The sequence below is a fragment of the Halichondria panicea genome, chromosome 8 (genome assembly GCF_963675165.1).
Source record: "Halichondria panicea chromosome 8, odHalPani1.1, whole genome shotgun sequence".
Taxonomy (NCBI): domain Eukaryota; kingdom Metazoa; phylum Porifera; class Demospongiae; order Suberitida; family Halichondriidae; genus Halichondria; species Halichondria panicea.
In genome coordinates, this window is record NC_087384.1 from 4160435 (window position 1) to 4186593 (window position 26159).

Genomic DNA, 26159 nt, shown 5'->3' on the forward strand with positions numbered 1-26159 from the left:
TGATTAATTACGGTAACCCATAATTATATGGAGTGTTTTCACGGTACACTACAGTACTCCAAACCACATCCTCATCCTTAACCTAAACTTGGTCACAATTAAATGTCCCCAAAATAATATTCCCCCACATAATAACAGGAGACACTACAAGTTGTCTAACAACAATAAAATCATGCTCGCCGAACAGAATGGAGAATTTTATGAATTACAAAAGTGGTAAAAATAATAAGTGTACACAATTCATACACAGCTAAATGTATTCCGGCTACCAAGTGTCTGTCACAACACACCACAAATCACGCAGTCTATCAAGGTCACTCAAAGGCACCACTGTCACGACACAACACTGTCTGAAGAATTACTCTGTTGACTCTCCTCCATTTCAACAATTCTCATCTGTAATGGGTATGTAGGGCTGGTAACAAACATTGCTCGTACACACAAATCTGAATCATTTTTATTGCTCAATACAAAGATCTATAATTATACGATTGTTTTACTACATGACTGTACATTATGTACTGTATTACTAGAATGTTTTTGCGAGCACCAAACATAATATCTGCGAGTTTTGATCCATTTGAAAAATCGTAAAACCTAAATTAGTACTGGTAATTACACACGATCCTTGAGAACGTAGATCGCAAAGGGTACGTCTGCTGTTTTTCACCAGCAAAATATTTCATGGACACAGGCTTTTAAAATATATATAAATATGTGGCTTATATGTGGCTTTACATGTATTATAGCCTAAGTACATGTAGCTCTTTCGTAGGCATCTTGAGAAATGAAGGTCTGTATACTGACTGTTGCAAATGCACACAATTAGTTTACTGTAACTTTACTGGAAGCGATCTGGGTGCCCAATAAGAGCAGTAATTATAGGAAGTGGAGTCGTACACAAGTACGCCACTACTGTACATCACTATTATTGAAGAACTCACTTGAAGAGACTGAGAGAGTTCAACAAAGTCCTTCTGTGTCTCAGCTGTTCGATCTAGCTGGTTTTTTAACAAAGATACTTGTCTTGTTAGCTCAACAACATGCTTGTCCTTGGATTCCTGCACATAGCAAACATACATGTACATGTACAAACACATTACGATAGTGTCGAATTAGTGAGAGAATATATTTATGCAGCTATTAAAACAATTAACAGACACATCAACACTTTGACACAATTGACACACATGACTGTACATAACTGATAATTGCCAGTCCATTCATCACTGTTAGTACACTCTTTACAGACTCCCTCACTTTTTCTGCGTGTAGCTTCTCTATCTCCCTCTGCTGCTGCTGAATGAAGGCAGTTGACTTCTCCTGGATGGAGAGCTTGCTGCTTACAGCATCATTCTTGGCCCTTCTCTCAGCCTCTATGTCGACCTTCAAACTCTGCAAACCATCTAGACAGGAAAGGAATGGGAGACTAGAAGTGAGAATGGTAATTTGCAGATTACAGTGTGTCAGACTGATCGGCTATATGCTGTAGATTGATGCTACGCTTAACTAGTGCCATTTATGAGTCTCAGAGCTCAGAGCATAAAAATCTTCTCTTTGTTAAAGTTTTGAGACGCACACAACAACTTTTATTCCAAGCAACTGTACCAGAATCTCCATAATTCACTCACCATTTTCCCTCATGGAGCTGGCAAGCTGTGAGGTGAGCTCTGAAGTGAGACTCTGTTTTTGCCGTGTCTCAATCTGTAGCTGCTCTTTGACCAGTGTCAGCTGTGAACACAAGTCTTCCTCTGTGCTCTGTAATAGGATTGATGGTATATGAAAATTAACTAAAAATGACACACGTGCACTACATATACATGCATGCACACTATGTAAAATAGGGACAACCCCTTTCAATGTCCTAACTCGTAGACACCCTAGGAACAGATATTTATTTTAGCTTCTCAGAATACAATTTGAATGCCATAGATGGAAAACCGAGAAGCTGAAGTGTTTAGGGGAGAAGCTTCCCCTGCCCCTCCGAATGCCATTTAGTTATAGATGGAAAACCGGGAAGCTGAAGTGTTTGGGGGAGAAGCTTCCCCCTGCCCCTCCCCCCCCCCATTGGATAGAACCCCGATTGTATAAAGCTTCTGTCTATCTCAATTATACATGTATGACATCGTACTTCGATCATGTACCTGTAGACGAGCCTGTGCTGCTGACAGATGGCTCTTGATGGCCTTCACGCTCGTCTCAGCCTCTTTGCGGGCCTGTATAGTAGAGATACATGTACATATACATACATGTAAATGTGCATGTGAAGTAACTGCTGTACACACGCATACAATGTAAAACTGCCAACCCTCATAAAAAAACAGTACTACCATAGCTCTGTGTACATGTATGTAGAGTTACAAAGACAAACGCCTAAAACATGGCCATACACGTGTCTCACCGCTTTCTCTTTGCTGAAGGAGTGTTGGTAGTCCAACATTTGTTGAGACTGCAATACTTTGAGACAGTCGTACTCCTCTCTCGCTGACTCTAATTGTCTGTATGACTCTCTTTTGTCTTCAGTCAACCGAGCTATCTCTAACTGAGTGTCGTGCTTCAGCTCCGTGAAGTTATCCTTGCGTCGTCTCACCTCCTGTCGAACTTTCTTGTCAGTCTCACGAAATGTCTCCATCTGTTAGAGTGTGTGAGGGGAAAGAGTGTTGAATGGAGCGAGATTGTGACAGAGTGTATTCATGTTCATGCTCGGATATAATTACATTGTGTATGATACCTAAGATTACTACAAGTACACGCACGCAGGTACACTGTTAGTAGCTTTCATAACAAGACTTATTATAATGCAAGGCTTAATTATTACTCACGGCCTAGAGACAAGACAACTTAATTAGAAGTATAAGGTTGAAGAGTTTGTTAATGAGCAACCCCTTTCGGCCAAACAATCAATAATTCAATAATAATGGTACTTAACATAATTAGAGTGAACCTACTATGACTCCAACATAATATTATAACATAAGTATGTAAACAAACTTTTGCTCCGATCTGATTCACATCTTCCTGCATAGATCTCCTCAGCTTCTTCTGGGTGTCTCTCTCTCTCATAATACCAGCCTGGTGAGAGGAGAACGAAACCGGTGAACTTTAAATTGCATAATTATACAACTGTTTATGTTGCCTACATGGGTCTTCATGACCTCAAATCAGAGGCAAAGTCTCGCCTGCTTTTGTAAAACACACGTACTTGCACATTGTTCAGAATTACTATACCTTTAGTTTCTCTGTCTCTGCCCTGAGTCTGTCTATATCTCTCTCCTTCCCATCCAGCTCCTCCAGCATCTGATTCTGTACCCTCTGTAACTGACTCTCGTAGCTTCGACACGCCTTATTTTGACGATCCAGCTCACTACAAAGCTTCTTATTCTGGGAGAGAAATTGGAATCATATAATACGCATGTATATACCGTATAGCAGGTATATTTTGAGGATATGAATGTTCATGGTTTTTGCGAATTGATCATAATAATTATTATACCGCGAACATTTATAACCACGAATTTTATATTGCATGCATGCATGCATGCTGCAAAAAGGCTGCTATTCCACAAAAAAAGTAAATCTGCGAAAACCTTCCAAAGGCATTTCCGCAAAAATTTATACCCTTGAAATATACCCGCTATACGGTAGCTCTCAGACGTACTCCTATAATATGTATATGCATACAATGTGCTACTACAGTTGTTAACGGAACAAAGTCTCTGTGCAATAAAACGTCCAAACAAAGGACACCATGCACTTATATGTACAGTGACAATAGCACGCATTTGTCTGTTGTGGAGAGGCCGCCCGTTGTAGGGAAATAAATGTAAGTAGAGTGGCCCATACTTCGAGGTTTTTTTGTCGGAGTTTCCACAGTAATGCTACTTGTACGTACATGTAGATTGGTCTATTGCCCCAGGCACACACACCACAAGTACTCGCTCCCTACCTCATCCTGTAGTGCTGTGAGCCTCGTCTCCAGACCACCCCCTCCGCCAGCCTCGGGTGACAGCCTGCCTGACAACTGCTCCAACGTGGGCAAGGAGGAGGACCTACATGTATGTGTACAGGAACAATAAGGTGGAACATGACACATGCCACGAAAATACAGTACACAATGACATTCATGTACAGTACTAATGTACATGTATGCGGTGCCTGCATGGAGAATCATTGTACATTTTTATTAGCGATGACATACAGATGTACATGTACACAATGTATATACAAGTTTATGTACAAGTAACAGCTAGCTACTGTAACTTACAGTGTAAACGCATAATGCAGCATTTGTTTAATACTACTGACAAGGCTTTGTAAATCGATTACCAACTACATGCTCAGCCTGCTGCTCTGTTGCATACACACTTCTGTACATGTGCATGTATGAATGCACACCATGTAGTGTGCTAGAAACATACATTCGTCTCTGCAGCGGTCCAGGTCCAGGTGGAATGGGATTTTCCTCCCCCATAGAGGACTGGGACCTCTTGTGCAAGCGAGGGATCGTGAGTGATTTAACCCTCTCATCATCCACACCCACACCACCACCCAGACCAGCTCCACTTCGAGTCTCTTCACTGGAAGAACTGTGAACACTCTCCTTCCTGTGAAGAACGAATTGAAAAGCATTAAACATTAAACTCTAAAACATGTGAGATTTCCGCCACTTATGCTATGCCTAGGAGTGAAGCTTTTTCTCTGAGAACATACACTAATCCAATATAATAGGCATACACAGTAAATTGACACACTACATGTAGAAATTTATACCTGTTAGCAGCAGTGAGCCTCTCCACTTGTTCGGACAGATTGTAAATTTCCTGCTTGAGACGATCTTGAGCAACCATAAAGTGCTGGTTCGCTAGTTCCCATGTCTTTTTGAGAGCTGTGTACTCATTCTTCAACGCATTGTGCTGATCACTCTCTGTTTTGTACTTGTCCTTATCTGGTGATTAAAGAGTAGGTAAACATTAGCGAGTTAAAATGTACTTTCACGTTCTGTGAAAAATGGCGATTAAGTTATGTACATGTACCTCAGTACATTATAATTATTTCAAAAGTGGATACTTTTAGCTCAAGTTGTGGACAGTCAAAACAGCTCACAAGGATAAAACTATTCAGAAAATTGAATGAGTGCAGGACGTGAGTGATTGTGTACATGTATAGCGACCCAACACTCACATTTCCCCATGTCTTGAGTGAGCATGAGTATCTCCTGGTGAGTGAGAGTCTTCTGAGCCACTAAAGCCTCTGTGTGCATTTCGAGGTCCTGCCTTGCCGAGCGCTCCAGTGTCAGCTGGGCCTGCAGCTGTGTCACCTGTGAGAGGGCAGAGAGTGAGATATTGAGACAGGCGTCTGTCTAGAAGTACATTACATAATAAAATCAAGCCATAAAATAAACATTGGCTAGCTATACTCACAGGGTCATTTTCTGTTGAAGAGAGTGTGGTGGCAGGTGTGTCAAACTCAATGAGAGGAGGTGTGGCATCAATGGGTGTGGCCTGTGTTTTGTAACGAGCCAGTTGCTCTTTAGCTTCACTCAGCTCCACTTTCAACACGTCTATCTCCTATGTAGCAGATGACACAAATGAGCTAAACACACTGTACATGTGTGTAACACAAAGCAACCTCAAAGGATAATTATTAGGAAACAAAAATGTAAGTGAGCGACAGACACACACACACAGACTGACAGACTACTGTAACCGATGCCGCCTACGCGCCTCGGGTTAATAATGCATGAATGCACATAATCTGAAATCATAATTATGCAGTTACTGTACGGTAGAGAAAGGAACACTGTACACAATAATGGGGAAATAGATAATTGAGTAGTAAGAAGGAAACACGTAACAGCTGTACACAGTGTATGTGCACAAAATTAAAGCATATGGAAATTCTATGCAATATTGACACAGTTGTTTACGTCAAGCTTGTGAAACATTCCAGGACTACAATAATAAATGGCAACTGAAACTGATGTCAATGCTGGAAGTAAACACATAGTAACATGTACACATGTAGCTCACCTCCTCCAGGGGAACCACTACTGACCTCAGGACCTTGACATCCATGGCAGCCTACAGTTGGCATGGAAACAACAATGTACAGTGTACAGTTATAATAAACACACAATATATCATTATGAAGAAATCAATGTGAAAAGATTCTTAAAAGTTCAGCAAAGCTAGCTTACGTTTGGCAGGGTCAGCTAATAATACCTCACACGTACGTACTATGCATGTAGCTTACATATACTTATTGTGCACACCCTGTTAAACTTAAAGGCAGTAGCCAAAATACACTTCCAGGTTGTGTTTCTAACACAGCAACAAGAATTAGAACTGTTTGTGCTAAAGCATATCTTGTATGGGCTCCAGTGAACAAACAAACATGTGACTGACTGTGAAGTATCAACAACTCCCGAGAATGTACATGTAGGAAGTCAACACAGGCATGGCTATAATTAGTTCTAGCTTCAATTAATTAAATTGTCTCAGGCAGTAGTATCAGTTACCGGTACGCTGATTATAATATGCATAGTTGTGTACGCCTGTGAATAGGATGTACAATAGAGATAATGAGAGACGATGAAATTTACGTACAATGTACATGTACTACATGCATATTGTATTCTACAAAATGTATGTAATAGTAGCATTATTTGTAAGATGCTTTTTAGGTACAGGCTGGTTTTCCCCAATACATACATATTGCACAAGTAAACCTATATGAACATGCATGTACTTTTGCCATGTCAAAGTCGAGGTTCTCAGCGTCAGGACTTTGAGAAGGTGTGTGCCTGATAGGTGTGGTCTCATTCTGTCGTAAAGCGAGGTTGGTGGGTGACTGAGTGTATTGTGGGGCGGGGAACGACTTTAGTCTTTGTATCTCTGCTAACAGACCATCTCTGTCTCTCTTCCAACCATCTCTCTCCTGACTAAACGCTGCAGACTGGTCCTGACTTTGAACTAAGAAAATTAATGCCGTGTATACATGATTGTATATACATGTATGAGTACCAGTAGCATACAATGACATAATTACATGTATGAACATGATGCAACGTACATCTATTTAAAAAATCAGGGGGTGGTAAAGGCCCAAGCCAAGCTGACTCTACATCCTACCACATAAAATACAGTCATAACACAACACAACACAACACTTAATCTATATACAGTGCATGTACAGTAGCTAGTTCGTTTGTTTAATCGCACATGGCGATATCCATAAACATGTAATTATGTTGCCGTACATTCTAAACTGTACAGACTCCTTACATCCTACGTACTGTACACAGTGATACATACAATTGGTATTCTGATCATAGATACTGTACACTGTATCGATGGTCTGATTAAGACATAATACCAATTAAGCTGCACACACAGCCCCTCCAAAACACTCGTCAGCTCACCAGTCATGATCTGCCTTAGAGAGGCTATCTCTTCTTCGTATTTGACACGATCAACATCAAAATCTTCCCTGGCCTGTTTCGTACTCATCTTGGCAACAACTCTCACATTATTAACCTCCTCGTCCTTAGCCATCAGCTGTGTACTAATCTCTCGTATTTCTGTGTTGTACCTCTCAATAGTGTTAGCAAGTAATGTTCTCTCAGACTCCACTTCAACTAACTTGTCCATAAACTTCTTGCGCTGTTTTCCGAACTCTTCTTGGGTTTCACTCTTCTCTTTCTGCAGCTTGCCACACAACTGCTCCAAGTGTTGCACCTTGAGTTTGAGGGGGTCAGTAGACATTCTGACCCCCTGAGTAGGGGGGTTATAAACCGAGTGAAGTGCAGAGTGTTGGTTATGTAGCGATTCCACAATAGGAGGTGTGGGGGTTACCGGACGAGTCCTCTCGGTAGTAGTAGAATGAGGGAATGAAAATCCTCCTGAGGAGGACAGTTGTGGAGAATTGAAGTCTATGAGCGAAAGTTGTGAAGGAGTGTCTTCAAGGGTGGAGGGGGGCAGGACAGGGTATGAGAGTAGTGAAGGGTCATCATGGTCACTCATCTATTGGTTTGGGGGAGGGGTTAACACAGCCATGTACATGTACATGTAATTTGTACTGTGGTCATGCATGCATTGTACTAACAATGGGGTTTGCCAACTTAATTATGTATGCAATGTAGATGATGGTTATCTTGGAACCTAAGTAAGCAGGTGTACACACTTCATGCAAATACTACAATCATGTATCCAAAATATTTTTTGTGTCGAGTGCATACATTTTTTGGGGTGGTCCTTTCGTAAAGTGACACCTACAACTCAAACTCGAATCTAGTCGGCTGTTTTTTGCCATAGATAAGGTGTTGTCAAGAACAATTATTGCATCACATTGTTGCATGCATGCAGGCCCCAGTGTTTTGCCATCACAAGACGTACGCCTGCGTTGCAACTCAACCTATTTACAAAGTGCCACACCCACCAATCATTAATTTTATGCCTCCTTCATTTCAACAGTATTTAGAGTATTGTGCATATGTACAATGTAATACATGCATGGACAAAGTGCATTTATAATTGGCTGCATACCACCCTAGAGGAGTGATCCTCTCATATAAAGTAGGGTACTTAATGATAAACAGATACAGATATACAGGTATAGTATTTCCAATTATTAGCATGGTTTGAATCTCGTGTTCATTTCCACCTACCTTTTATACTGACTTACTAACTCCAACAAGCATATATTATATATACACAAGTAGAACCCAGGACAGCTGAACAGCTAGCTATAGTACGATGTCGAGGCACTTGCCTGTACACTCATGGTAAATTACTGACCTTTCTTTTTGAATTTTATCTTCTTTCGTTAAATTAGAGGTAAATGATAATCACAAACACCCACACACATAATAAAAGTAGTGATTATATACACAGCATGCAAAGTTAAATGGACTTGTAGTCTACAGACACAATGTCTTTATCTTTAATTGCATCTGCCAAGAGTTCTTTGCGCTCATCAAAATCATCTGCTGCGTCAGGAGGAACATAGTCGACATGGGCAGACTTTTGCACTGAATGGTTTGCCTTGCTATTGAATATCTCAACAGCCTGTGTGTATGTGGGGAGGGGGGGGGGGGGGGGGGCAAAAGTGGAGTGTGGTAAATGACAATTTTTGAGCTGTAAGATGTGTATGAACAGTATTCGAAAGAAGTATCTTTACGCAGCGTAAAAATGGGGACACAGAAAGTGAGACCAGAGATCTGATTCTGTGCATATATACATGTACATGTAATTATAAAACTACAGTGCATTACCGGTGGTGGCCACACCTACACATTGACTAGTTTCCTCACCTTCCTGTCAGCCTCGACAGTTAAAGTGGAAGCAAGGAAGGCCCCTCCTCCTAGCACACAGACGAAGGCTGTAATGAGCAGGCCAAACTCCAGACTGATTGCCTTACCATGTTGCACACCCTGCACTGGTCCGATCACAGCAAAAATGCTATCAGAGATCTGCATCATTGTGGAAACTAATTCACATACGTACAGTCAATCAATAATTATTGGTAGCACACTTTTACGGTCTGAGAAACAAACAGGATTCTCAAATCCATAGGCATTTTACAGTACATTTGTACATGCTCTACAACTACAGCTAGTAAATACACTGTATACTCACTGCTCCACAGATGAGTGGACTGACAGCATCCCCCAGCAGGTGGGACATCAGGATCTGCACAGCTTCAGCAGTGGACCGTCTACCAGCCCTAATCGTGTACTGCAGATAAGAGTATAATAATTATCACAATTTAAACTTACAGTGCGTATATGTATAATCTTAGCTACCATATAGGGCGAAATTTATGAGGCGCTTAAAATAATGGCCTCTAAAGCTGAATTAATTTCATGCTATTTGGTCAAATGACATTGTGTCTTCCGTTAGTTTAGGATTTCGTCGACCTAACTTGTCATTGAGCTAGCCCTTGAAAGGATTTGGCATAGGGAAATCTATGATATTATCACGGTATGTACGGGGGGGGGGGGCTGATGGTATGTACTGTCTTAGTATTTTGGTGTCCATATGGTACTGTACAAGGCTTACCAGTAAGATAGCTGCCACAGGAGCCCAGTTTAAACACAGGAAAAACTCCGCAACGAATACAAACACCTGGAAAGTAAACAGCCATGTGATGTTCTGTGCTGTGCATGTTTGTATAATACTAGTTCATAGGGTTTCTATGATTGCATGATGACAATTAAAGTCTATACGATGCATGACATCTGGGAGAATAACAGTGCATGCATGCACTTGCAAGTAATCAAGGGCTTTTAGAAACCTACACAAAGCAGTACCGTAGAAGCTCGAATGCCAAATAATGGAGGGCAGTACATACAACACAGTGACAATACATGTGCACACATGCTGTCGCAATCAATGCAGCTACATGCACTGTAATGAATATCCTCACCCATCCAAGATAGAGGATCTTGTACTGAGCAACGACGAGAGCGAGGAACAGGAAAGGAGTGCCTAACATCATGCCCAGACTACACACAATGGCGTCAGCTTTCCTCGTTTTCTTCCCCAGTTTTTTGGAGAGCTCTGAGCCACACAGTGTCCCAGCAATACCAGCTACTACCGTGATGCCTCCAAAGATGAGAGCAGCACTGCAGCAATGAGAACAAGAACAAAGAGACTCAGTTAACCTTGAAGATGCATGAGTTCATTTAAATGCAAGATATTAATTTAAGAGCATATTTCACTCTACTTTCTTCAATGTACTGTGTGTAAATGTATACATGTACATGTATAATTATAAAGATGAAAGGATGCATCGAGTTTAAATCATTAATGTACAATGTACATGTATATAATAACAAATTTCCAAGAAGAGTAAAGAGTAAGAGATCAATTCCTAGAATGAAACCAAACACAACTTTTCCCCATACCTAAAGCTGCACGCTGTGATGACAGCCGGTATACACTGTTACAGTAACTAGTATAGCCACATATTGCATGAGTGCAACTGCAGGAAAACTTAAGTATGTTGAACAATGTGTCCATGCAATAACATGTAAGACGATTACAGTACCAAAATATTAATGGTTACAATTACATGTATGTCAGAGCTACATGTAGTAACTGTCACATGTACGTACTTGTCAATAGCATACATGCATGGATGTAATCCCATATACTTGACATATTGTACAGCAAATCACAAGTTCAATGAATAGTTATGTAGATAGAAGCATTAATTAGCTGACAATGGAACCTCACAATTGGCTCACTCACGTGCTCTTTTCGTATTGCTTATCTGCACCCAATACAACGTAAGAGACCCGGTAGATGTAGAGTGGAGCCCACTGTGCCAGCGCTCCAGTGGTAAAGGTCACTGCAGAGAACCCAATGGTGGTGAGCAGGAATGTTGGTCTGTGAGTGTGTGTGTGTGTGTGTGTGTGTGTGGAGGGGGGGAGTTAAAACAAAGTGTGGGTGGGTGTACAGGAACATGTATTAGTGACGCAAGTGCAAGTCATTGACAGAAGTGCATTGTAATTGTAGCCAGACATAAACGTAACCAAGGGTGTTAAAATCATTTGCCGGACGTTTCACTGGAATTTGAAAACTAGCAACTGGTATGTCGGAGGAGGTCTGTCAGGGTCAAAAATACTTGCGTACTGCAGACTTGACTTTTAGACCCAATGCGTTAGTAATTAACATGCATGACCCACATTAAAAAATTAAATTTCCTGCATAAAGACTTTGAAGCATAATTATAAGCTCTAACTTTATTGAAGGCTATTAGTTAACCGCTTGTCAGCACTGCAACAGTTGATGAACATTGGTCTAAAAAGTCAAAGGTCATACATAACCTCACTCAAGTTGTACCCAGTTGATACTTAGAAACCACTCAATTCTACTGTAACAGCTGCCACTGCTAAAACATCACGGGTACAATTAAGAACTACGTGGGGTACCCATTAAAAAAAACTGCTAAAAAACAGATCATGTACGTGACATGATGCATGGTACACAATCGTAGATGTACTTACGTGGTGAGACAATACCAGATGTCCTTTAAGTAAGCAGTTATTCCTGTTTCCCCTTGGACCCCCTTGCCTGTCCTCTGACCTTCACTATGTCCTCTTTTAGGCTCCACTAGAACAAACAGCACCAGTAACACAGCTATCACGCCTAGACCAGGGGTCACCTGGGGATCAGAGGTACAAATGTTACATTGCACCAGTAACACAGCTATCACGACTAGACCAGGGGTCACCTGGGGATCAGAGGTACAAATGTTACATTGCACCAGTAACACAGCTATCACGACTAGACAAGGGGTCATCTGGGGATCAGAGGTACAAATGTTACATTGTACCAGTAACACAGCTATCACAACTAGACCAGGGGTCATCTGGGGATCAGAGGTACAAATGTTACAGTAACACAGTTATCACCCCTAATCTAGAGAACTGTGAAAAGTATTAGTGTACTAAAATGTAGGCTCTTGTATACGAAATTACTTATCTAAAATTGGTACATTAGGTTGATGTAAAGCACATTTGAGAACTACAAACCAAGAACATAGAAAAGCTATCCCAGCATACTATTAGAATGACTAACAGACTAATAGACAGGAAGAGATGTACTAGCATGAGTAGTGGCACTCAATTAAGACTCTGGGCTAAAATATCTAGCCACTAGGAAACTATCTTCATTTCGATAACAAGAAACTATGAAACCAGTATTTGGAGGTGCTAGTTTCAACTCCATTCAGGATCCAGGGAACTGACCACCACTGTGTCAGTGTGGCCCTAGGCAGACACACAGACTGGCAGTGGAATACAATGCACCACAATAGGCGTGGGAAATCCCTTTTCGATGAGAATAGCCATCCTCCTTGTGTACAGTCATCTATATGTACATGTAGCTTGCGTGTACTGTACTTTACAGCAGGCTCCAGATTAGAGGGACCAAACTGTGCATATCTTACGTACGTACATCCAACAGTGACTTAAATGTACATGTAATTAAGTAATATCCACAATTGCAGTTGTGTGTACATTGCACACATCATGACATGCAGTCAACCTAGATACATGCAAGTTAAAAAGAGCTACAAGTGCGAGTGGTGATCGAGTCATGCAATAACCTACATACCCTGAGGGCCCATCTCCATGGGACTGCTTGATTGGTGTACATACGTATGAGTTGAGTAAGCTCAGCGCCAATGATGTAGCCAAATGCACTGCAAGTGAAGTAAAGGATAAAAACAACAATCATCATCAGTAGATGTGTGTGTGTGTGTGTGTGTGTGTGTGTGTGTGCGTGCGTGCGTGCGTGCGTGCGTGCGTGCGTGCGTGAGTTAGAGAATGAAGTGTGTACGTACACCTGAATCCTGAATCTACGAAGTGCTGTTAATATACACGTAAATTATAATTATAGACTAATAATACTTATAATACAGTGCAGAGTAACTACCGTACTGTACGTCTATGTTAATTCATGCATAGAAGCAATTTTCCTAGGCAGCATTTGCTACATGTACATGGGTGTACCAAAGCTTCACCATCCCAACATAAAATACTTGAGAAAATAATTTCTTGGACTCTGCAAGAATATTCCACAATGTGTATTCCCCCCCCCCCCCCACCACCATCGCCCACAAAATCTCCATTAGCAGGCAAGAGGGTGAAAATGAGAGGACAGAGGGGTTGGCCACTACAAGTCACTGATGTGATCATAAAGGATACACAAAAACCACACACATGCACTTCCACCATAGCTATGCTTCCACATATAATTATGTAATTATTCTAACAACAATGTAACTACTACTATAAATAGATGATAGCCATTTGACGAATTAGTAATTAACGCTGAATTATGTTCGTACTATTATTATGAATCTTCTAAATTTATAAATGAAATATACTTTTGAGAGTATGCTAAGCAAGCTAGCTCTTTTTTTCATCTATATATACATGTATCTGACTCTTAAAACTCATATTTATACATCTTTTAACACATTATTGTGCTCGCAAATCCGCCAAATTTAGTACCCTAAAAACGGGGGAAATCTACAATTACTACCCGTCTATAATAGGTATTATTGCTGCCAGGAGTACATTAAGATCTTAAAGTACTCCTGCTGCTGCTGCTCAATGGAATTAATGCCACTGTGCAGGGTTTCATCTAGTGGGGGTGGGGGAAGATTCCCTCCCAAATGCTCAGCTTCTTCCGAATAATGACATATCACTAACGAAACTGTACAAACATTAATCAACTACCGTATAACTGGAAAAGTTGGTGAGTGATATAATTTGGCAATATGGCAAATTTAAACCGCCAAATTAAAGTTATCCGGTGGACACATCATTTGCTGTAGTAGCTAGCTACACCTGAGACACCAAATTAAAATCGTTAATTCGGTTCAAATGGCTTATTCGCTAAATTTTACAGTTATACATGATATAGTCCAACTACATGTGAGCAATCATTTCATTTAGTATAGGGATGTGGTCAACAGAAATGAGCGTGGATCAACACCCTTTCCGGCATGCTATCACACACACTATATTCATTCCCTCCCTAACTATGGATCCTGATGAAACCCAGACATTGTGGTCCATGTGAAGCATAATTATAAAATTAAGGATCAAAGGATCAAAGGGGTTCTAATTAGTATAGCTGCCTGGAACTCATTCCCTTCTTTAAACATTTGTTCTATCAATAGTAATTAACCAACCTCCGCTATAGGGACATGGTTCATTATGCACAACTGAATTGGATTGAATATTAACAGATTAGACATACATCGATCATATTAACTAAGTAACTACTACATGTACATGGTATGCACTGCAACATAACTTTACTTGTCCACTGTAATGACTGACCTTCCTAGGGGCATGGCCAGATAAAATATTGAGAGTATTCTGAGTCTGCTCTCGACTGGAAACAGGTCGGCCAGGATGGTAGGGGCAATAGTAGCATAGCTGGCCTCGCCCACACCCACAAACAGTCGTGTACCAAACAGCATCCAATAATTCTATAGTAGAGATTGTGCGCATTATACGACAGTGACCACTATAGACGAAATTATTTGTCCCAAAATTACTACATGCTGCATAGAACAGTCATGCACTTAATATATATTGCAAGGTCTAGCTGTACTTTGGTAAATAAATGCATATCACCCAGGAGTGCATGAATAAGACACGCAAACAGTTGTTTATGCAAGGGGATTGACAGTCATTCAACTGTACTACATGTACTTGAACAGCTGGTCATTACATCAATCTATTTATAGAAACAGGGAATTTTCAAGTCATAATACTGGTCCTATCCTTCACACAACTGTATACAAAATGTATGTAAACACACCGTTGTGCAATTACTATTCAACATAAATCTATAGAATGGACACCCAGTAGTGGACATACATGCACAAAATACACGCTGAACACACAGCTGTCACTAACTTAAAATTGTGCTCACCACTGAAAACGATCCCAATAGGGTGAAGGCGGACCACAGCAAGATGCCAACACTCATGATGTACTTGCGTGCGTACCTATCACCCAGATAACCAAATAATGGTGCGAGGAGCATGTAGCTTCCAATGAAGGCAGTCTGAAGCAGCCCTCCTTGCCAGTCCTCAATTGCCTCTGGCTTGCCATTAATTTTGAAACCATTTGCTGTCGTGTCTTCCAGTGAAGTCAGGATCCCTGTTTAATAGTGGGTGCATTTATAGTGACAGTCAGATATCATGTATATCCCATGCACATAGATTCATGATTTATTTATGGATCATGTGACTAAAAATTCTGCAGTACCTGCAATTGTGTACCTGTCCATGTAATTCAGGAAGTTAATGGCAGTAAGAATAGCCACAGCGAACACTTTGTTGAATGTGCTTCTGCTACACATGCCCATGCCTTTGCTTCTGTAATAGACTTGGAGATTTTCAAGTTCTTTACCAAGTTGTCTACAATTAATTAATTTTAAAATTACTTTGAGTTTACACATATTTTTTATAATTAGATAGATCAGCAGACTGAATTAATCTCACTTCCGGTCAATTAGCACTGTCACGCCTTTTATGTGGTATTTTTCTTTGTGCGTGTGCCCGGTGGCGTGTAGGACCAGTAAAGTAAATGTAGTTAATTACACAACCACCTCTGGCTGGCCTAAGTAAACCTAGAGGTTCTTAAATATATTGTTTGCCAGACACAGCCATTCATTCTATCTGTAAACTGACAAGTCAAGCTAGCAATCGTGGTAAGGATATAGTTTTGTCTATTTGCTGTCAGCAAAAAAATACAGCAAATGTACAGTGCAGTAGATCTATATTTAATTTAGCTACACGTACTTATCCTCTGGCTCTGCATCTTGCAGATTCGCTGAGCAGAATTCAAGCATAATGGTGTCCATCAGTAGCTGCAGTGTTGGTGAGTGTTGTGCATGCTATAGATTTAAATGTCTAGTGTATGTAATTTCACACCTAAAGTGCAGACGATCGTTACTTGTGCGAACCTTAAGATCTGCAATATAGTTGTGCTGTGTAAATTATGTAGAATGGGCAGTAGAATAGTAGGTACAGTATGTTATCTCCTTTTCACCTTATGCGTAAAGAACATAACTTATTCACACCTCCAATTTTATTGATTAACCTGGAGGTCACTAGATACATGCAGCCTTTAAAAATGAATTTCATGGCTGACCTTATCAATGTAATGCACCCAGTAAAAAAGGGACTAACACATGTACATTTTCAAGGTGTGAGCACAGGGAGGATATTTAAAAGTGATATTTTTTTGCACTGATAGTTTGAGTTACTTGTGTATTTACAAGCGTGTTGTACGTTGCAGACTTTCCTGAGGTTCTGTCAAATCCCGGATTTGGAAGCTCCAGCAGTTTCCACACAAATGAGGTAAATAATTTTCAATTCCACTGTTCATTCCTAGATTTCCACAGTGTCACATGCCTCAGCTTTGTGTTGACGTACATGTTTATGCTCATGTATGCACTTAGCTTATTCTGTACTCTCAATTGTAAGCCTAGGCTGATGTACTATTCATTAGATCACCCAACCACGACTGTTGCTAAATACGTTCCTTGTAAGGGTTTCGTAATTCTTGATTGTGAGGTAATTACATATGTGCAATGTACTAGATCTGTAATTGTAACTTATTATTCTCTCCCAATGCCTTTTGGCACTCTGTTGCCTAGTAACCTGGTTTTCAGGAAACCAATATACCCCTAAAGCTTCCATGCAAATTACTACTCTTAGATCAGCACTATCTAGGATCAGTAAAAGTATCTGTTGTAAAAAAAACCAATCATTCTGTGTTAGGCAATATATCGGCAATATTCTTTCCTTCCTTTCAACACTTTCTGATTCACTGATAAACATTGTTGACATTCGGACTTTTGGTACATTGTACAATTATCACATAATGTAAAGTGTTCTAATGGTGTTTGTGGCCTCTGAAGGTAAATAGAAGCCTGCACCTGTGGCCCTATTCAGCTTCTCAAACCAAAGTATCACCTGCTGTTGTTATTGCCACCCTTTGCGCTCTTCCCTAGTGGACTTGTATTGTATGACTTTTGTTGAGGAGTACAGTACCTAGTTCAGGGTACTATGTGATGTAGGATTCGTTTATTGAACATTACATGCATCTGCTTGCCACCCACTGATTTAGAGAATTATATAACCTGTGTGCTATTATATTGTAATATTCATATGTGCTTATAAATTTAGACCTAAACATTTTTTTAATTGTACGTACTGATTTTTTACTGTCACAGAATCATCATCGTGATGGTGAGATATGAATTTTACAAATGCTGAAAACTCATTGTTCCACCTCCCCTCACACGCACATACAGTACTCTGGCAGTAGTGACACGGATGACTTCATTCGTGAAGTAGCAGAGCGTCACAATATTTCGTACAGCCTACTGAACAAAACCCATAGTGAGGACGAGATTTCCGACCCGTTTTCTCTTAGTTCCAGTCATCACAGCCTGCTCATTGTTGAATCAGACCTAGAGAAAGACGGCTCCTGTTCTCCTGAGGACTTGGACTCTCCTGCCGACACTAAAGAGAAAGAACCAAGGAACAGTTACACTCTCTCATCTTGTGCCGTAACTTTATCCCCTCCCATTGGAAACGGGTTCATTATGGCAACGGAGCGAGATATGGAGGACTTTGTACAGAGTGGTGTAAATATTATTCTCCCAGACGAGGAGGCTCATCTTAATAGTAATGGCTCTACACTGAGGTCACTGCACAGTTTCAAGAGGCAGGGAGCATTGCTTGAGAGTACAGAGGATACAGAACTAAATTGTCTGACACCCACCAATATGATGAGTAACTCTGAGGGCATGTCTTTGTCCACCACACCCACTCCCCAAGTGGATGTTAAGACTGACGGAGAGGTATCGCCAGGTTAGTCACACCCTGATACCTGTGTTGTATTTGTTTCTTACACATGACTGACTGTGTATAGCACTTCTTGATTGTCTGCACACATACATGTGTACAAGCTCTAGTTGATCTCATCCACTCTGGCATACGTAGTTGCTAATATTTTGAGTGCTTCGAGCAAATGTTCTGCATAGATCAAATGTCAGCTACATTATACAGATGTTGGTTGCACCTGCCATGTGTGCATTGCCTGGAGCAGCTATTGCATACCACGCTGCTCCCTACTAATTGAGCAACTACTACGTATAATTATAGTGCTTTTGTTACGTGTACCTCCCACTTAGAAATGTAGTTTTGTCCCTATAAGAATTAAGTGATTCATTCTTTGCTTTTTACTATTCGTAGATGTGTCCACATACGATGATCTGGAGATTCTCATTGGTGAGTACTACTTTGTATGTCTGTTGTGGCTAGCAGACGTTTGAGTGCACATACTCGCTTTCAGTTTGTATATGGTAATAGTTTATATGTAAGCATGCATGACTATTCGGACGACTATTTAGTAGTTGACAGCTTTTGAATATTGCTCTTCTTAGTTGTGCATTCCGTTACTAACATTCTGCTCCGTATTTGGAGATTTCAATTTGTGTTGTACGTGTGACAAGCTTATCACGCCAGTACAATGACAGCTACTGCTATAATAATAGTATACATTGTCTTTCTTACAGATGAGATTATGTGTGGTGAGGGAGGGTCCACTGGTCTTAAGATCCCCGTCCCTACAAGGAGACATTCCAACTGGTGAGTCTACTTATTCTTTCACGTGGGTGTAGGACTACAAAAATAATTATACTTACAGTCATCCAGATAGACACTTGCATAACATGTGCATGCACTCCATCTATCCATATTGCTGACCTTTATTGAGCTTGTGGGGTGCAGGGAAGAGTCCAATTAATTTTCCAGTGGCAGTATATATATTGATCCTGGAATGGCTTTTTGTGTATTAGTTGTGATAGATCTAAAAACACTACAGAGACCTGACAGAGACAATTAAACCTTCATATGTGGTCAACAGAAAACTATTTTACACTACTCAATAGTAGCTAGTCCAACCAAGACAAACAGTATAGTGACTGTTTTAGCTGACATATGCTGTTGCTGGGACTATGTGGAACTGACTGCATGGAGCTCTTACAATGTACATGCACTTACATACATGACTCGTGCTGACTCACAGTGACCTCAACTGTCAATACAGTATCAGTTTACACTTGTCCAGCTATAATTTTATAACCTGTCTGTATTTACTGTACTGTTGAAATGTACATATAAAATTTTATGAATTATGTAAACTGGTATGGTACTGCAATATACCTCCATGTCTCCCAATTATTTTAGTGTTTTCTCAGAATGTCGATATGCCCTATGCCTGGAATTATACGCCTCCCCCTGTTATGTACTTGTTCATAATAACCACCGCTAGCACTTCTGTAGCACTTATAGGTTGGCATAGGGACATACAAGTATGGGGTGACCAAGTGAAACAATTGTAGTGCTGCATATGTGACTGTTGTAAGGTATTGTAGTCTTGAGTAGGCTAGCTGTGACTGTCTGTGTTAGACTTTGATCTTCAATTGATGTTTACCTAGGTGTCTGATGTCTGAATGTTAGATGTTTTTCTTGTACAATATAATGATAGGGGTCACTTATATCTGAGTGTAGTCACGGGTGTATGTGGGTTATTTAGAGAGACCCTGGTACACCTGTGTAACTAGATGTACTTGTAGCTCCTTAATGATATCTGTATTATTATACATGCGCTAGCAAGTTAATCGTGCATGTAATAGCGACAATGACAAGGACACCTGACACTCTATTGACGTACCTACCCCCAAGTCTAGTCTACTTGTACATTAATATATACAAACTAACAGAACAAAACTCTTCACACATACTATATACTATACATGGCTACAGAATTCCACATTGTTTCAGTAAAGATTTGCACTCAAACATTATCTCACTCTTTTGGACAATACACTTTTGATACAGACGAATAGACCGATTAGTGAAGCTAGACAATTAATTCTAATGCAGCCACAAATTAGCAGCTAAATACGTACAGTATACACATAAATGTACAAGAATATTTAAAATACACGCAAGCAGGAGATTATCCAATCTGAAACAGACAGCAAAACAGTTAAAATTCACAGACAGCAAAACAGTTAGTATGTGTCTGTATGTATTTCATAATGCATGTTTGTTTTAGTGGATTTCTCTGTGTATATGCAGTGACCCTGCCTCGAGGGAGGTGGTTTCTCTTGTCCCTCTCTACCAGAGACGAACCAGCGTCACCGTTGCACCCCTCCTAGCTGCCACTCCCTTCACGCTCATCCCACCGTCCGAAGACACTCGTAAATTAAGCGATCCTGCTGTATGTCTTCGAAAAGAACGAGTAAAAAATTCATATATGTACATGACCAAACAAAAGCGTTGTCTCTCTGACTCTGAGGCTCCAAACATCTCGACAGACGATGATGATTGTAAGAGCGAAGAATGCGAATCTTCAGCACTTGATTCCGGTTTTCATGATTCCCGATTCCAAGATGGCTCCAGTGTTAACTATCCACCATCCTCTCGTATGTCATTAGATAATTTATCCGATGATTTTATGGAACCACCATTAGTAAGCCCCAGCAAGATAAGAAGACCGACCCCATTCTCACCTTTCTGTCCGGCTACTCCCGATCGCGGCAACACCGTGATGTGGCCATGGGACGATACTAGTCAGCTAGGTGGTCAGGCTAACTCAGGACTGATCACCCAACCTAAACGTTCTCTCGGCAGACAAAGTCAGAGCAGTGTGGCTACCAGCAGTGAAGGCGTATCAATCAGCTCTTTCTGGGAGTCACAGATGTCTCAAATTTCTGCACTCGATATTCTTTCAAGTCTTGGCTTTGATGATTATGATAGTTCACAACTTATCCCCGATCGATTCATCCCAAAAGATGTCGAACACGTTAAACCATCCCTGATGAGGTCAATGTCATTCGATGAAGATGAGCTGTTGTACGCTAGCAGAGCACCGTCCATTAGTACCATGTCCGAATCAAGTGTGTCCTCGTCTCAGCCTGTCCATCGCCCACTCACTACTAGCACACGCGACCTCCCTCTCGGAGCAACTGCCGAAAATTTCTTTGTCCCCAGCTCTCCACCTCCTCAACCAGCACAGACCACTCCAGTTGACAAGCAACCATTAAAAAGCAACCCACCCGCCGCTACTAGTTTCATGTATTACACAGTTTTGGAGACAGTGCCTGAAGAGACAGCTAGTGATCTTTCGCCCTCACCTAGATGGCTTTCTCCAAGAGTCTCAGTTGACCACTCTGTCATTATGGACCTCTTCGAGAACAAACTAGGCTCTAATCTCAAGGTCCGTAAGCGATCTCTTCCTACTCAACGTGAGGGCTACAGATGGAGTATCGGCAGTCAAGTGGACAGCGAAACAGGGGAGAGTATTCACGTCTCTGTCACATCCTACGATGATGAAATGGCTCTGGAGAAAGAAAGAGAAAAAGAGGAATCAAGTGTGCCAATACCAGTGGAGGACTTCACTCATCCAAGGAGAGCTAGAAGAAAGGGTGTGTACGTGCCTCCAGCATCTGTCCTAACTTGGCTCAATTCACAACAACCCATTTCTGAAGAGGAAATAATTAGCCCAGAAGAGCTTCCATGGCCATTTAATGAGCAGGCAAAGCTAAGAGTCAGTTTGTCAGAGATACAACTTGAGCGAAAAGAGAGTGAAAGTCGAGAGAACTCACTACTAGCACCTAATGACATGTATCGTGAACCTTCCCCTAAATTACTTCTTGCTGAAGAACCATTACTCAAAATTCTCGATTCGCATAGTCGTAGTTCATCTGTGGAGCCGCATGGTAGACTCAGTGTGAGTAGCATCGGGTCTATTGACCTGGAGCGAAGTTGCTCACCTGATGACTGTTCGAGGACATGTGAAACCAATCTCGTTCCCCCCTCTTTCAAACGCAGGTCTCGATCTCTCTCCCCAATTGTACCTCCTCGGGAAGATGCCATCAGGAAAGCAACTGGCAAAGTTTCACAAGACGATATCCAGTAAGTTTCGGATTAGCAACCTAATGATATAATTATTGTAACCGTGTGTCTGAGTAGTACGTACGAGATGTAATTAGGCTTGCATTTTAACGTTAAGATTGAGTATAATAATATACCTTCCTTTTTATGAATGTCAGTTCCACTGTCAGTTGTAGTCGTAGAAAAACAGAAGCCCAACAAATTTTACATGTACATTATTATTATTGATGTATAGCTATACCCAGTGGGCCCGGCCCAATGGTTGTCTCTGTTTTTGCCAGATTTTCCTACTGCCCTATAACTACTGTGACCAATGTGCTAGATATGTTATTATGTGTTTTCCTTTATGCAGGTTGGGCACAGCTGCTCGTGGTCTAGAGTCGCGTCATGAGTACGTGCGTGTGGTGATACATGATGTAAGTCGGTCAATAATGCACACGTGTACACATTGGGTGTGGATAAATAAGTCTATATATGGGCCTAACCATTAAGCAGCAATTTGCTGTAAAATTGTGTGAAGTGTTGGGTGTATGTACTGTGTGCATATAACGTCATCTCTTTGAAGTTTGAAACTGTGTGCTTGTAGTAGTTGCTTTTGATGTGTCAATTAGTATACACAGTACAGTGTGTATATGTAATGTATTCTATTAACCTTTGGATTGTGATATTCGATTTTGTATCGGCTAGTACTTACCCACCAATTGCTTTTATCATATCCAGGACAAAGACTACAAAGCTGAATGTCAGTGGCTGAGCTCTGAACTGAATTCCCTCAAGGCTCATGCTAACGCAACCGAAACTACGCTTCGAGCCAAAGTTGATACACTGTACTCGAAATTTTCTTCTTCTGAACGAATGCTGACTCGGCAAACAGCTGTTCATCAAGAGTTACATCAGGTGCCACCCGTCGTATGACGTACTCTACAATCTATAACACTGCACTTAACCAGCACTCTTATACTCTTTTCTGTTTGACCTATTCATATCTATGTGTGTGTCTCTTCATAATCATGTCACTCAATCTTTTTGAATAATCAATTTCCAATCGTGCTTGTATAAACGACAATGTGCATGTACAATGTAGATTTAAAATTTTATTATTTCTGCCAGCCCACACAAGTGGGCCTGGCTAATGAATGTGTTTAGTGAACCCACACTAAAGGCGCTCAGGAAATTCCCACAGGAAGCTGGTGATAGCGAGATCAATGAGCTGTGTATGAATACATTTAGGTACTGTACTGGCTTCTGGGGTACGGGTGTCGTGTTACAGGATGCTGTAATTAATTTTGTTTCTACCTCTCGTGACCCCCGTCCCTCTCAAATCCAAATCACCCTCTACAGGAGCTAGAGAGCGTAAAGCGACAATTACGAGAGACGAAGGAATCCCACGAAGCAACAGTGGTCTCCCTGAGGGATGAAGCCAGACAGGTGCACATTCGAGAGCAGCTGCAGTTTAAGGACGACCTTTTAAAGGTCAGTCATACAATAATTATAAAAAGTACGTGAACCCGACATGTAAGTCACATCTGTGGTGGTTGCTACGCGTTGTTTAATTCCAATTGCTGAATGCAATATATAATTATGTGACAGACAGTGGTTGCGTGCATGTGGTGTTATTGCTGCCCACTCATTCACCTTAGGAGCTATAGATATTTGACCACATGTTATAAAACACTTTACTAGTTTGTTGGTCCTAAAGGAAGTTTGGAAACATTATCTATTAGTAAATGTTGCATCTTTTTTATGGGGAAGAAGTTGATAGCCCAGGAAGTGAGTTTCATAGGTTAAGAAATTCAATGGATGCTTTGAATACCGTTTGTCCATTGACCACCCACGTAACAGGTGTCTAGCAACTAGCTAGGGTAATTTATAGCATCATTTAATTTGCAAATGCTTTCCCGTCCAACCCTAATACTTTCAATTAGACAAAACCCAGCACATTGTACGATGTACAACACTGCACTGGCTGAACCGTGTATTCATTGCATTCGCAGTCCTATGCTATACACAGTGACACACACACTCATATAATTATAATAACGTAGGAGAAGGCATTAGCAACCTCAAACGCCCAAGATAAATACACTCAAGAGCTTAATGATCTGACGAAAGCCCTCCAAGCAAAGACAACTAAACTCGAACAGATGTCAGCACGCTTAACTGAGAGAACTCAAGCCTCATCTACTCTGGCTGGTCAGCTGATGCAGGCTAGGATGGAGGGAGGGGATAGGGAGGCCCGGTTCAGAGCAGAGCTGGAAGAAGAGAGGGACAAACTGATTAAGGTACACTGTATATATTGTATCGTATTTGGTTTATATAATAGTATCCACATGCATGTACAGCCCTTTATCGTCACCATAAGTAAACATAATCGATCTAGCCTCGTTCTCACGCCCACTTCCCAAGAATACCTTTTATTGTGCCCCTACATACATTTTAAGAGTCAGTCCAATCCCAATTTGTGGAAGTATGTTTTCTACATTGTGCCACCCCAGCTGCAAACTTAATCAGATGAGTGGATGTGACATTGCAATCCGGCCCATGCAGCCGACATGCAGGCCCAAATGTATATGTACAAGTAGGGCTGTGTCTTTATTAGGAGTACATGTAAAATGCATTGTCACATGCAGTATAGAGATTGTGGCATAATTCATAAGTATGTACAAGTCATGCATGTACTATAATAGTACATGCATGACTTGCCTCACTATCGATATCCCCACTGCACTGTTCTCAGATCACTGAGCTCCATCGCTTAAAATCCGTTCCGCAAATGGACAAAGAGAAAACTTCGAAGGCCCTTGCACTAAAAATGAAACAGGTAAATGTATGTACAAGTATTGTAATTATATTATTCACGAATAGGACCTCGGGCTGCCAGCTAAACTAATCAACAGTCGATCAGCAATGTGATTATCCATGCATGTAACGTATAGCCTTAATTATATCATTATGCAGTGGATTACTTCTTGAGAGTATTAGATTTCTCGTGTCATGAAGCAAAGTGTTTTTGATTAGGATCTAGAGGTTTCTTTGAAGAGAGAGTGCTCACAGGATAATGAGGACCATCCTAGTCAGCAGTCAACTCCTCAGGGTGCAGATCTAGTGGCAACAATGAAAAAACAACTCAAGGTGAGTTAAATTGATAGTAACTGGAACATGTACCTTCAACGATATCCACTCCTTTAAATTTGTCACCTAGCTATAATAATAGCATAATGATAAGGCTATGTTGAGACTATAAAAACATGTGCATCATTTAATATGAAGTCTGCATGTACACTGTACACTAACGACTATACTGAAACAATTCACACACTAACATACATGCTCTAGACACAGCAACGTGTGAAGGAGAGAGTCCAGAGTCTGTATGAGGACAAGTGTCAAGAGGTGAAAACCCTGCAAGGAAAGATGAAACAACTTGCAAAGGTAACGTGTTTTTCACAACAATAGTAACGCAAAATTGATGATCCCCTATACATTTTGTAGGAGCATCTGCTTTTGGAGAGGATGCTGCAGCAGGACAAACAAACCACCTAGACCTAAGGCTATGACTCATAAAACTTTGACAGTGACCACCTAGACAATCCATAATAATGTCATAATTCATTTTAATATCACACGACCTTTACCGTATTAAATAA

At 40.9% G+C, this 26159-nt stretch overlaps 3 protein-coding genes and 1 long non-coding RNA gene across 4 annotated transcripts; 1 reads left to right on the forward strand and 3 right to left on the reverse strand.

Annotated features, from left to right (window-relative positions):
* Positions 1-170: 170 nt before the first annotated feature.
* On the reverse strand, positions 171-8806 carry LOC135340037 (rab GTPase-binding effector protein 1-like). The gene is made up of 17 exons (XM_064536323.1): positions 8666-8806; positions 7421-8021; positions 6748-6971; positions 6030-6080; positions 5421-5567; positions 5182-5317; positions 4771-4945; positions 4419-4604; positions 3947-4049; positions 3229-3381; positions 2992-3072; positions 2402-2632; positions 2145-2216; positions 1632-1758; positions 1261-1406; positions 945-1061; positions 171-396 (listed from the first exon to the last, which is right to left on the reverse strand). The coding sequence occupies exons 2-17, from the start codon at positions 8019-8021 to the stop codon at positions 334-336; spliced, it is 2613 nt and encodes an 870-aa protein (XP_064392393.1). The 5' UTR covers positions 8666-8806; the 3' UTR covers positions 171-333.
* On the reverse strand, positions 8797-15988 carry LOC135340041 (protein spinster homolog 1-like). The gene is made up of 11 exons (XM_064536328.1): positions 15800-15988; positions 15462-15691; positions 14861-15012; positions 13122-13209; positions 12011-12168; positions 11253-11390; positions 10426-10624; positions 10059-10124; positions 9636-9734; positions 9311-9469; positions 8797-9065 (listed from the first exon to the last, which is right to left on the reverse strand). The coding sequence occupies exons 1-11, from the start codon at positions 15897-15899 to the stop codon at positions 8901-8903; spliced, it is 1554 nt and encodes a 517-aa protein (XP_064392398.1). The 5' UTR covers positions 15900-15988; the 3' UTR covers positions 8797-8900.
* Positions 15989-16077: 89 nt separating this feature from the next.
* Positions 16078-26159, forward strand: LOC135340036 (uncharacterized). The gene is made up of 15 exons (XM_064536322.1): positions 16078-16244; positions 16362-16414; positions 16835-16896; positions 17856-18417; positions 18802-18837; positions 19125-19197; positions 20695-22533; positions 22865-22928; positions 23233-23409; positions 23854-23985; positions 24558-24794; positions 25250-25333; positions 25531-25644; positions 25849-25944; positions 26005-26159. The coding sequence occupies exons 2-15, from the start codon at positions 16387-16389 to the stop codon at positions 26053-26055; spliced, it is 3555 nt and encodes a 1184-aa protein (XP_064392392.1). The 5' UTR covers positions 16078-16244; positions 16362-16386; the 3' UTR covers positions 26056-26159.
* Positions 25483-26009, reverse strand: LOC135340044 (uncharacterized). Its single transcript, XR_010396182.1, has 3 exons — positions 25840-26009; positions 25678-25714; positions 25483-25614 (listed from the first exon to the last, which is right to left on the reverse strand). It is a non-coding gene; the product is annotated as an uncharacterized LOC135340044 (long non-coding RNA).